At 37.7% G+C, this 13,860-nt stretch overlaps 1 protein-coding gene across 1 annotated transcript in view; it reads right to left on the bottom strand.

The window, feature by feature from the left end:
- Positions 1–445: 445 nt before the first annotated feature.
- The window catches only part of LOC142741400 (interleukin-5 receptor subunit alpha-like), a 53,042-nt gene continuing 39,627 nt past the window's right edge, over positions 446–13,860 (bottom strand). The window contains exons 7-11 of the mRNA XM_075850781.1: positions 13,163–13,356; positions 12,066–12,210; positions 4,333–4,414; positions 1,720–1,816; positions 446–742 (exon numbers count right to left, since the gene is read on the bottom strand). Coding sequence (XP_075706896.1) covers positions 662–742; positions 1,720–1,816; positions 4,333–4,414; positions 12,066–12,210; positions 13,163–13,356 — 599 coding nt within the window. The 3' untranslated portion in view covers positions 446–661. The remainder of the gene's footprint in view (positions 743–1,719; positions 1,817–4,332; positions 4,415–12,065; positions 12,211–13,162; positions 13,357–13,860) is intronic.

Raw genomic sequence — 13,860 nt, 5'->3', positions numbered from 1 at the left:
TCTCTGGTTAAAGTTCCATGATACAGCTGTCTAAACCAGTCAACCCGTTTATAAAAAAACAGTCATACATAAATTTTTTTCAAAGCTCATTTTATTGAAATAAAGGCTGCGTTACACTTCCTCAAGCAACTTATACAAAAAAGTGCAATATAAAAGAAACATGAATAGAATTTAATCAAAAGGGTACGAGAAATTATACAGCACCATGTAGGCGTGACAAAAAGTAATCAAAAATGTAATCACATATATCGGAAGAATGCAAGCAGCAATCAAGTCGTGGTGGGAACATCCAGTAAAGTTTTGTACACAAATAACATTAATCAATGATATACTGTATGGGGCTTTAAATAATTAGATACGAAAATAACAAACCTTAAAAACAGAATCCACAAAGGCTTTGAGTTTTATAAATGTGATTATAAACATACTTTGTTATTGGATCATCAGCTAAAATTGTAAGGTTATAATTTAATAAATGTATTGATAGGAAAAAATTATCTGTTTGAATGTTTGTGTATATATTTTTGACTCCTTTTGCTGTCTTCTGGTTCTAAAATTCTCCACAATTAATATCTACATATTTATCTGTTAATTGGTTCATTTGGGGAAAAAAGGTAATATTTTAAGTATCTCTGTAAACAGTTTTCAAGCCTGTTATACATTAATGTTTCTTATCTGTAGTTGTTACAATCTCTATTTCGCTAAGAAGTACTGACTGTTCATGTTGTGCCGTAATAATTGCCTGGAAAAGTGAAAAACAAAATTGTATTTAATTATGTTGTCTTATATATTTCAGGAAATGTGTGCATTATTTTTCATCCACATGTAAAATTAAAGGCACCTCAATGAATGCACAGAGTATTGCCTATATAAATTGTATTTCGTATTATGGGCCCATAGGTATTCTGTGTCTCGCCATATGGCACTTTTCTAAAACATTGTACTCTCCTCTAGAATCAATACCTGCAATTGACATGCAAAAACAGGCTTGCACCGAATCCAAAACTAAATATGTCTGTGTGTCTCAATGTAAAATCGAAGGCGCACAGAAGTACAGCATGGAACCATAGCTTTCTATGGGTGCTATATTTAGCAGTTGTTACCATTTGCAACATGCCATATAGAGAGAGATTCCAACTCCAGAAATTATGCTGTATCTGACTCATTTAATTTGCTACAACTGTATTAAAGGCGCAGACAACTTCGCTTTTTAAAACAAATGTATACAATTTAAAAAATTGTATTTTTGAATATTTTCTTTTAATAGCAGTTATTGGCAAAATTATGCAACAGTTTAGGCATATATTTGCATATGTTTAGCCATAAGCGTGGCAGGACCGATCCCGCCAATCGCAATTGGCAAACACAGGGCAAATGAGGCCTTACAGAGTCTAATTAGCTATTCAGTCTTAGTCTATAATCCATTCATTCAGCATAATTAAAGGGTAACTAAATGTTCAACAAACTGAGCCGCTTAGTTTCTGTTCAGCTTTTCTCGGAAAGCCGAGCAGTTGGTTTACGGACTCAATAGAAAGTTTATGAGCCCATACACCGCTACATGAGCGCTTCTGCTGCTTCGTTTTAGCGAATGGTGGGGGTCTCAGTGCTCAGACACCCAGCGATCTAAACTTCTGGCATGTCACCCTTACATTTTAGAAGTTTGCTGAAAGTTTAGTTACCCCTTAATCTCTACTTTAAATTAAATATTGTATATATTACCTGTGGTCTTAAATTATTTGATCCATCCATATGCAACCAATTTTTCATATTTTGAGATGGATGTGGAATTGGTGTAACAAGCAGTATTTTAATATATCTGCAAAATAATAATAAATTGCATTATTGATTAATGACTGAAGAATACAGTTCTATTTATTTTAAACTAGTAGGGAAGGCAATAATAGTAATAAAAATCAATGGTGTAACTACCGCTATAGCAGCCATAGCGGCTGCTACGGGGTCCACGGCATAAGGGGGCCCGTGCCACCTACTGGCTCGTGCCCCCTCATGCAGCCGCTAGCAGCCACAGATACTATTAAACACTCCCTGCTCTGCCATTACCTAGGCTACAGGCCACGTTCGGTATTCTGGTAGTATATTCTGGAAAAAGAAAAAAAATTTGCCTTGCCAAAGGTGCACACCACTTACAAATAAGTAGCATTTAGAAGAAAAAGAAAGGGTAAAGTATGTGGGAAAGTTAAGCAAGGCTAAAATATAACTTTTAATGCTTCAATTAAGATATATCATGCTAGAGAAAGATTGTGTTTTATTTTATTTTTTGTAAAAAGGGCCAAAAATATGGGCTATTTATTGTCTCTGCCCAGGGACTAGTGAGCTGTGTGTCCCCTATATTTTGTGCCAGTCTCACTAAATGTGTGACCTTTTGTGGTATCTTTAGAAGGTTGAGAAGCTCAAGTATAGGTGTATTGTGAATGTCTTTTTTGTAATTTGTAGCAGATAAACACTATTTTTGTCAGTCATAAAGCTTGTTTGTCAGATTGTTTGTATGAGATATCTTAAAGTGTAGCTAAACGTTCGACAAACTTCTGACATGTCATGTTTGTATTGGTGGGGGTCCGAGCACTGAGACCCCCACCAATCGCTAGAACGAAGCAGCTGAAGCGTTCGTGTGAGCGCTCAGCTGCTTCGTGTCTGTTCGGCTATTTCCCGGAAATAAATGTATCATGTACGGACTCAATAGAAAGCCTATGAGCCCATACTCCGATACATCAGCTTTCCGGAAAAATATATGTATGGTGCTATCTACATTGGGGGGCTGTATGGCGCTATCTACATGGGGCTGTTTACCACTATCTACAGGGGGCTGTATGGCACTATCTACAGAGGGGGCAGTAGGGCACTATCCACAAGGGGGGCTGTATGGCACTGCCTACAAGGGGGAGGTGGTCACACTATTTAAAGGGCTGGCTGTATGGCACTATCTACAAGTAGGAGGTGGAGCACTATCTACGGGGGCACTATATACAGGGGGATTGTATGGCACTATCTACAAGGGGCAGGTTGGGGGAACTATCTACAAGGGGGGCTCTATGGCACTGTCTACAATGGGGACAGGGGCAAAATCTACAAGGGGAAGGGTGACACTATCTACAATTTGGGTGTGACACTGTCTACAGGGGAGCTGTATAGCACTGTCTACAGGGGGCTGTATAGCACTGTCTACAGGGGGCTGTATGGCAGAATCTACACGGAGGGCTATAAGGAAGAATCTACAGGAGGATGTATGGCACAATCTAGAGGGGGCACTATCTACAGGGGGCACTATCTACAAGGGGGAGCTGTGTGTGTCATCCAGGGGAGGGAGGGGCAGTCAAAGGTTTGCTATGGGGCCTAGTCTTTCCTAGTTACGCCGCTGATAATAATATAATAATTATGATACACTGATGCCATAATGACGCACTTTGGCTTACGTTTGGCCTATAGCAAACAATGGGCTACTTAAGGGATACATTAGTATATGTTTTTACAACATTTTTAAAAGGATACAAAACCTTAAAACTTTTAAAGAGAGCTTCAATTATAAATGATAAATACGTATGTTCATTTTACTTGAGGTTGTCAGAATTGGAGATATGTGAGATAAAATATTGATCTTGGGGCTCACATATTTCTGAAATGTCAATAATTTCATTGAAGAACCCTACAGCGAGCCTGAAATAGTTGCTTACAAGAAATAGTTGATTGTATTCAACTCTACAGCTAATGGAGATTAATAGATTTCATGCTTAATGTCCCGTTAAAAGTGTTGTCTCACCATAACAACCCCTTTCAATATGCCGTATTAGGGATTATAAAAGTTAAAGTTCCTATAACACAGTGTTTCTCACTTTGGCGGATCAGTTTGAATGCACGGCTGTTAAATAGGGGCTTTAGAAGCTGTACTTGCGATGGTTATAATTAAAAAAGGGGGTGTCTTAATGAAGCAACCACTTTAAGCTTTAATAGTCTTTTTCCTCAAAAGATAATACACTAGGGGACAAGTGCCCCATAGTATAATGAAAATGCCCTGCCCGTCATAAAAAATAATACCCACTACCACCCAAGCACTCCAAATCTCCAAGTTCATCTGAAACATATTATACACACCTGCGTCTCACAATGGTTAAAAATTCCCCCCAGGCATCCTTCCCTCAGCCTCCACCATCGGAATTTGGCAACACTGAGGACTTGTGTATTGTTATAAAATGCAGCAGGGTGAAGAGCAGCACTGAAATTACCGAATTACCCAGGCTGCATTTAGAGGATCTGATATCTGTAAAAACAGCTGCAGACGAAAAAAGGCAAGGTGAAGTTAAAAAAAAAAGGGCTTACCTTTTACATAGGTAGAAAGCAAGAGCAGCTAATAAAGCTGGTGCAATCCCAATTAAAATCCATTCTGGAAAAATTTTATTGTCTAGCAAAGAAAAAAAAATGTTTTCATTATTAAAAGTAAATTATAATTAAGTTAGTTACTTTTGTAATGTGTAGACTTTTTTATTTTTATATTTTATTTGAAAAATATTCATAGTTACAATAAGTATATTCCATTATTCCCTCATCCTCCCATTCCTTTTGCACTGGAAAAAAAACAAAGATGATCATATATATACATATCAATTAACCCATAGGGCACTAAGGACAGTACTAGTTCTCTTAAATTACCCTCTATTACAGTTCTTCATTGTCTTCCAGATATACCTCAACCTCTCTAATCTTTTAATCCACATATTCCAACATTCTAAAAATAGTTTTAAATTTACACTTCTTAAATAGCACAATTAACAAAATGTATCCAATCCAAAATACAGGGAGTGTTAACCGTTATACATTTTATTTAGGATAATTTTTCTTGCCAGCAATTTCAATACTGCATTTCCATATTTCCCTACTTGACCAAACGTTTCAGGATCATCGTTAACACACACTATTGCCATATAGGGAACCTGAATCTTATAGATCTTATATATCTATTTAATGACCCCTTCTTAGAAGTCTATTATCTTAAAACAGCTCAAAAACATATGTAGTAGGTCGGCAATATCAGTTCCTCATTTTGGGCATTTTGGGTCCTTTTTTATGTCCATCTTGGATAATCTATATGTCGGTAATAGGCTCTATAAGCCAACTTTGATTTGTGATATTCTAAAATCCGGACTAACAGAAAGTTTTGGGACAGCTTTATGGACTCTAACCCATTGTCCAACAGATAATAAACCAATGTTTATCTTCCAAAACATTCTTTGTTTTCTTATTTACCATACATATATATATATATTTGAAGTTCTACCAGTCATGCTACTGCTGTTCCCCACTCAGATTTCCAATTGTCCCTTACATAGACATTTTAAGGGGGCACTCCAAACTTGGCAAGAATACGTAACAATAATGTAATAATATGTAATATCATTATGATTTAGATTATATTCTTCACATGTATCCCTAAGGCCTGATTTACACGAGCGTGTGCGTTTTGCGCACGCAAAAAAACGCAGCGTTTTGCGTGCACAAAAGGCACTTGACAGCTCCGTGTGTCATCAGTGTATGATGCGCGGCTGCGTGATTTTCGCGCAGCCGCCATCATAGAGATGAGGCTAGTCGACGTCAGTCACTATCCATGGTGCTGAAAGAGTAACTCTTTCAGCACCCTCGACAGTGAATTCCGATCACCATATCGAGTAACCTGTTTAAAAAAAAAGAGGTTCGTACTTAACGAGAACTTCCCGGCCGTTGCCTTGGTGACGCGTCCTTGGTGACGCGTCCTTGGTGACGCGCCTCTCTTGACATCTGGCCCCACCTCCCTGGATGACGCGGCCATGTGACCGTTGCAGCCTGTGCTTGGCTTGTGATTGGCTGCAGCTGTCACTTGGACTGAATTGTCATCCCGGGAGGTCAGACTGGAGGAAGAAGCCGGGAGTTATCGGTAAGTCAGAACTTTTTTTTTTTTTACACGTTCACATATATTGGGATCGGAAGTCACTGTCCAGGGTGCTGAACAAGTTTAACTCTTTCAGCACCCTGGACAGTGACTGTCTCCTGCCGGATTCGGTCAAAACGAGTTCGGCCGAACCCGGTGAAGTTCGGTTCGCTCATCTCTAAGACACTCCGTTCGGATGTTTGTAAACAGAAAAGCACGTGGTGCTTTTCTCTTTACATTCAGTTTGACAGCTCTTGCGCAAATCACGCAGTTCGCACGGAAGTGCTTACGTGCGACCTTCGTGGTTTTCATGCACCCATTGACTTCAATGGGTGCGTAATGCGCGAAAAACGCACGATTATAGAACATGTCGTGAGTTTTACGCAATGCACTCGCGCTGCGCAAAATTCACGCATTATCTGCACTGCCCCATAGAGTAATATAGGTGCGTACGACACGCGTGAAAAGCACGCGCGTCGCACGCGCGTATATTACGCTTGTGTAAATGAGGCCTAAAGGTTTTCACTTGGCTATTACTTTATAAAGTACCTTCCAAATTCTTTATATCCCCTTCTTTATCCAGAAATTTAATTAATCAAAAAAGAATCTTTGTCCCAAAGTTACATCACCCTATAAGTCACCCAACTCCATAATACCCAGTCTTTCTTTTGTCTATTAACCCATACTTTATGATACAACTGTCTACTGGGAAAAATTAAAACAGAGTAAAAAACAAATATTCCTGTTTAATGTATCTCATATATATTATATTTTTTGAGAAACAGATATATAGTAACCAAATTTAATTTCAGTAGAGCTACGAAGTTCTGATCTAATAATGCATTCAAGTGCCTGTCCAAAAAATACATTTGAATATTCAGTATTGCCAAACCTCCTCCCCCTATGGGTCTTTGCAGACGGTCAGACTTTATTTTTAGTTGCTTACCTCTACACGCTAATTCCTTAAACATACTTTATATTTTCACAAATATTTTGTCTGATATTCATACTGGAGAATATGATATCATACAGACTATTACTAGAAGCAGCACCATTTTTATGAGTTCTATTCTGCCAGCCATATTCAAACTAAATTTTTTCCAAGTCTCCACCTTTGTTCTCATTTCCTGTATCAGGGGAATCATGTTTGACCTATTGTAATCTTCAAGATTTTGGGAGATATATTTATCCCTAAATATTTAATGGATTGACCAGGTTACATTACCCCTTACCCCCTGATAATGGACACCCATGCCCAGTCTGCCTGCTAATTAGAAAAGTGTCAGATATTTGGCCATTAATACCTATTCAGACAGTAGGACCCTGTTATAATAATTGTATGAAACTTATAAATGTAGGTCCAAAACCCATATATTGCAGTGTCTCCCATAGAAAAGACTATTCCACCGCATCAAAGGTCTTGACTGCGTCAAGAAATATAATAGCTCTTTCCCCAGGGTTATCAGGCATCAATTGCATATTCATAAGTAGACATCTTATGTTATAATGTGTGAATTTATTCTTCATAAATCCCGTTTGGTCACTATGGATCAAACAAAATATAACTTTAGACAAACGCATTGCCCAAACCTTCACCAAAAGACTTGCATTAGCATTAATCAGAGATTTGGATCTATGAGTCCATGTCTAGTGGGTCTTTCTCAATTTTTAATATAAGTTTACCTACAGTAGTACTTCTTTCATTGTAAGGGTTCATTGTATGAGGTTTTGCACTGACATGAACTCTTCCAACATCTCTTTAAAATGAATAATAAATTTTCTTGAAAATATTCATATATTTCTGTTGTAACACCATCCAATCCCGGGACTCTACCATTAGATGACGCAGCCAAGGCCCCCTTCAGTTCCTCCAACGATATTGGAGCTTCCAGCATATCTCTCTGTTCTATATTTAAACAAGGCAAATGCATTTTAGGCATCAACGCTTTTACATCAGTGGGATTAGATTAATTTTCTGTAGTATATATAACTTCCTGTAGTGTGATATAAATGCCCTCATAATTTTATTGAAATCAGCCACAATTTCACCCTCTTGTGATTTACAATTTATATATATATAGAAGAGTGCAAGAAAACTCCCAAAAAATTCTGTGGCTTTCTTGCATTCTTTTATATATATATATATATATATATATATATATATATATATATATATATATATATATATATATATATATATATATAATGTCCACCATCCAGCAGCACCAGTCAGGAATACAGGTGGGTGCACGTCCCAGGAGCCCGATCACTGCTCCCAAATACTCAATATTCGTCCAATAAGAGACAGCACTCCAATTTGTGATAGAAAAAACTGCTTTTTATTAGCCCCTGTGCGACGTTTCGGCTCTAAACATGGAGCCTTTCTCAAGCATACAAACAGTGTAAAAGCATGTGCTATATATGGAGACCACACAACTGGTCTCATTAGGCAAGTGATTTAACATAAAACATAAATAAGTACAAAGATACAGTCATGTTGCATCAGTAAAAGTTATAAAATACAAAGAAGTGCCATTGTGTATATATGATGGTCCTCAGATCAATCAGGGCCATCCAGTTTACAGCAGAAAAATGCTAATTAGTGAACAACTTTAAAAAAAGTGCAGGTGCACATAATATAACAAATTAAAAACATTAGCCTTGTGTTTACCTCGGATCCATGTGTTCGGGTTGTAGTTCCGGCGCCTGAAAAGTGGGGTGGCGACTATCTATGACAGAGTAGTCTCTTGCTACATCGCACTTTCATGCATGCGCAGTACCACTATGAGGCAGGCGGCGGCCATCTTAGTACAGAATACAAGGCCAGCGGCGGCCATGTTTGTATAATCTTATTGTCAAAAAGTATTCATTTTGACAATGCTTGAGAAAGGCTCCATGTAAAGAGCCGAAACGTCGCACAGGGGCTAATAAAAAGCCTTTTTTTCTATCACAAATTGGAGTGCTGTCTCTTATTGGACGAATATATATATATATATATATATATATACATATACATAGGTTGTGTTTTGAGATTATAAAGTGTAGCCTTAGTCGTGTTGCTCATTATAACTGTGCACTTATCTATTTAGACTGTGGTCATTTATATGGATATATGTGTATGCACTTGCCTTTTGTTCTATTTGTTTTGTTTGCCTCTTGTGATCTAATAGCGGCTGTATATGTCTTTGTCTGCTGAATATTTAGAGCCCTTCCTGGATTTCCCTATCGATACAATTTTTATGTTTCAGGAATTGTTGTGATTTTTGAGACACTTGCCAATTTCTCAAATTACTTACTATACTTTTCTCTATATAGCACTTTTCCTTCATCAACAACTCATTCGCTAACTCTTTTTTCCTGTGACAATGCTCTATGTTTATATAAACAATTTTTTTTGATTAGCATTTTTTTGAAAGAAAGCCTTGAAGGTATCTTAAACTAATAATATGGAAGATGATTTCTTATTTATTTCCAAAAATTTTGTAACTTGTGGTTCCATTTTCACCCAAGAGTCTAACAATTTTGAGCCATAACGGGTGCACTGTTAATCTAGGGGATACACAAATAAATTATGTAAGAGCATGATCTAATACCCCTCTGACCTCATATTTGATATTTCTTTGTATTATTACAGTGAGTTTATTACCAAAACAAGCATCTATATGTCAAGAACTAGTGTGTGTTTTGAAAAAACAAGCATATCCCAATTGATTTAGATTTTATTTCCCAAAAAAATCAGTCCATCCCAATTCTCTAGTAACCTTTGTAAACCTTGCATCACATTGTGTGTTTCCTACACTTTTACTTCTATCCAAATTTGCGTCCAAAACTACTGCTTCAAAAGAAAATGTTTGTGAATGTACATTGATGCAATAACCCATTTGACACTATTTATACCACAATATAAAAAACCATATCTCTCTTCTCATCGTTTCATACATTAAACACATCTACATTTAGAATCTTGTGAATTAAAATAGAAACTCCCTGTTGAAAGGTAACGTGAAAGGAGTGAAACAAGCAACCCACACAACCACCCACCCACCCAACCAACCAACCACCCAACCCCAGTTAACTTGAATAACTGTTAGATAAATAATACCATGTTAGAAATTTTTTATCAAATTGAATATGGAAAACCTCCCAATTCTATTCCCCAACCCCCTTACACTACAAGAAAGGATCCTTACATTTGTCATTAACGATGCAGACATCTATTCAACTGTCCATAAGTACTGGAACATTCATGAGCTCATCTAAGTTTTATTATTGGGATGACAATGGTTTTAGAAGTAACTATTTGTCTGACTCAACATTATTATAATCAATCACTGTATTGTCTTTGAAGCTGTGTGTGATTCTTTTGAGAGTACAAATACAGTAAAATAAAAAATAAGTAGTGATTCCTTCCATGATCATTCAGAAAATAGCATTTACCAAAAATGCGGCTTTTGTAAGTCTTATTACTAGGAATCTAAATGTAGTTTAAGTAATTAACTCGAGTACCACCTAGGGTAAAGGAGGGGAAAGGGGGAATATATTTGGCTGCCATTGTTATAGTGGGCATCTGTGGCTGTCACCTTTATATGAGACATCTGTGGCTGTCACCTTTATATGAGACATCTGTGGCTATCTGTCTGGCTGTGACAGAGCTTCCTTGGCTGGCACAGGCTGTTAAGGTAGCATCTTTGGCTGATGAATACTGTAATTGGGGCATCTTTAGCTTGCGCAGGCCGTATGGTGAGTCTCTGTGACCTGCACATGGTGTAAGTGGAGCATCTGTGACAGGCGTAGGCTGCAAAGACGGCACCTGTAGCTGGTGAAGGCTGTAAGGGGGCATCTGTGACTGGTGAAGGCTGTAAAGGGATGTATTTGAGGCTGCAACACTGAGAACCTTAGTGGCATTCTGTCAGGAACATCAAGGTCAACAATACAGTAAGGCATTTTTGGCACGCCCTGTGCATCACATAATGCCCCATCCAGAAATTTGTTGCGGGTCGCCACATTACTTGTCCCTCCTTTTACTCGCTGCAGGGGCTGGCCAGTTCATTAGTTGCTCTGGCTCTTCAAATACAGAAGTAGGTTGCATGCCAGAAACATTTGCCCACCTCTTTTTCTAAATAGTCTTGTAATTCTTAATGCTTATGACACTCCTATGAGCACATATTTATAATCATTTATAAGGAAGCTCCTTAAATCTAAATGATTCACAATATTGTGTAGGGACATTTTCTCTAGTCACATCGTTAGACATCTCCAACTGTATTACAAACTTGTTCTGCAGATCTCCAATATTTACATCCCATGATCATGTAAACATCAAATTGTAGCTAATGTTTTCAAGTTAGGACCTGTTCACCCATAGCTTTTTGCAGGCGTAAAAATCTGCCTCAACATTCCTTCAGGAATGTTGAGGCAGATTATTACCTGTCTGTACTCTCTTTGCCGCTTTTTTGCGCCATTTTTCAGCCACGGCAATTGCTGCAGGGAAAAAAACGCAGTGAAAACCGCTTTCTCTGCCTCCCATTGATGTCAATCGGATCGGAGGTCAGAGACAGAAACGCCTGAAGAAAGGGCATGCAGCTTCTTTTTCCTGCGAGCGTTTTTTTCCGCTCGTGGGAAATCAATGGGACGCGTTTTCAGCCGTTTATTGGCGCGGATTCCTTTGCAGCTTCCACGTCAAAAACAGCGCCAAAAATCTCAGTGTGAACAGAGCCTTATTCTCTTCATATGCATTCTATAAACAGGACATTATATATCAACTTTTAAGTAATCTGTTGGCTTGGACAGTGTATACGGTAATTTTATGTTTGTTCATTAGGCTTTCTTCACATCTGCGTCAGGGTTTCATTCTGACATTCCGTCGAAGCTTCCCATCAGAACCGACTACGCTATTGATTCCGTCAAAACGACGGAACCCTTGCACAACTAAGACGAACGGAAACCATTGGCGCTGGATTCGTCACCATCGAAATCAATGGTGATGCAAACAGAAACCTACGGTTTCTGTTTGTTTCAGTCAGGGTCCCGTTCTGATGGGAAGCTCCGATGGAACTTCAGAACGGGACCCTGACGCAGATGTGAACGAAGCCTTACTTTGGCATTCGGAACACTGTTGAAAGTATAAAAAAAACGTGTACACATAAAATACCTTTGTTTATAAATACTGGTTTAGTCCATTCTCCCCAAAACTTGCTAAATTTACTTCTGTGCCGTGCCCTAATTTGCAAACAATATTTTTTGTCCTTTGCCAGGTCCGGAAATATTTGTTCTTCTTTTTCAGTGTCATTTATTTGCTGTAAGGTGGAGAAAAGTAATAATATATTTTTTACAATGCCTACTTTCTTCACATCTAGGTACAGAATCTCTCTGTAGAACGTCTGCATGGCTATATGTTTTATAGATCTTTAAATAAAACGTAATGCAAACTGAGGCAGAGTAAAACACATTGCACAGGTCTTCATTTATTACTGCATTTGTTTAAGGAAAAGAGTTATAATAATTATGTTTTTTTAACCCTTTATGGGGTAGGATGGTTGATTATTACTTTGAATATACAAATATTTTATCAGTGTGTTCTTTAAGTCATTTAAATTGAACCTGGTGTCCGATCTGCAGAAAGCATATTACAGGGCAAGAGCAGATTCATATATAATTTTTAGTCTGTGGTATTTTTTAGGGAATATCTTCAGGGGTCTGTATTTATTTAGGGGTCTGGTCTGAAGTCTGTATTTATGTAGAAGATCTGGTCTGAAGTCTGTATTTATTTAGGGAGCCTATATGCGGCACTTTTCACAATCTCCCTGATTTAACTGTGATAGCCCCCATCCAACGTGGAGAGTTTATGTGGAAGAGTCCATGCAATTTCGTCATACAGGAAGTTCTGGTGCTTATCCCAATGTACTCAAGATTTTTTTTTTTAATCGAACCATGATTTAGAATGGTGCTTGCAGCAGCCTCAGTGTAATATTTAGTGATAGAAGCAGCAAGAAAAAGAACAGGTAAGAGACTGACAGGAGACTTTAGTTTTGGTCAGACTTCACCTGTTATTTCAAATACCCCTGCTCTATATATGACATGCTGCCTGAAGACAGAACACAACGTTTAACATGACAAGTTCCCTTTAAATAATTAATCAAAAATTAATCAGATTTAATTTGGAATTTACATTTTTATTTTTAAATGCATTCTAAGAATTTATGTAATATTATATTAGATGGGAACGAATAGTAATCTGTGTGCACATACCCTGAATATTTGATTAGATTTGTCCTCTGTAACTCTTATTTCATATACAAAATTGTCCCCTTCTTCCGAATCACTTGTGGACGTCATACCATCTTGAAGATCAATAATCGTTATACTTGCTGGTGGAAGCCATTTTATTATGGTACTCTCATTTTCAGAGGACACTAGAATATTTCTTGGAGGGGTAAGTATTTCTACAATCAACATATAACATACAATGAATACATGGTTTATTTTGGAATGTCACATATAAACATTTAATGCATTTTTATCAGTTTTAGTAACCTCACAGTTTCCTTTGAAATACACTTAGGTCCAGAATTATTTGGACAGTGACACAATCTTCATGATTTGGGCTCTGCATGCCACCACATTGGATTTGAAATCAAACAACTGAGATGCAATTGAAGTGTAGACTTTCCGGTTTAATTCAAGGGATTGAACAAAAATATCCTGTGAAAGGTTTAGGGATTGCAACCATTTTTCTACACAGCCTCCTCATTTCAGGGGCTCAAAAGTAATTGGACAAATTAACATTACCATAAATAAAATGTTTTTTTCAATATTTTGTAGAGAATCCTTTGCAGGCAATGAGTGACTGAAGTCTGGAACCCATGAACATTACCAATCGCTGGGTTTCCTCCTTTGTGATGCTTTGCCAGGCCTTTACTGCAGCTTTCTTCAGTTGTTGCTTGTTT

Source organism: Rhinoderma darwinii, chromosome 2 (assembly GCF_050947455.1).
Source record: "Rhinoderma darwinii isolate aRhiDar2 chromosome 2, aRhiDar2.hap1, whole genome shotgun sequence".
NCBI lineage: Eukaryota > Metazoa > Chordata > Amphibia > Anura > Rhinodermatidae > Rhinoderma > Rhinoderma darwinii.
Note: the sequence above shows the minus strand (reverse complement) of the source record. Positions and strands in the feature narration are given on the sequence as shown.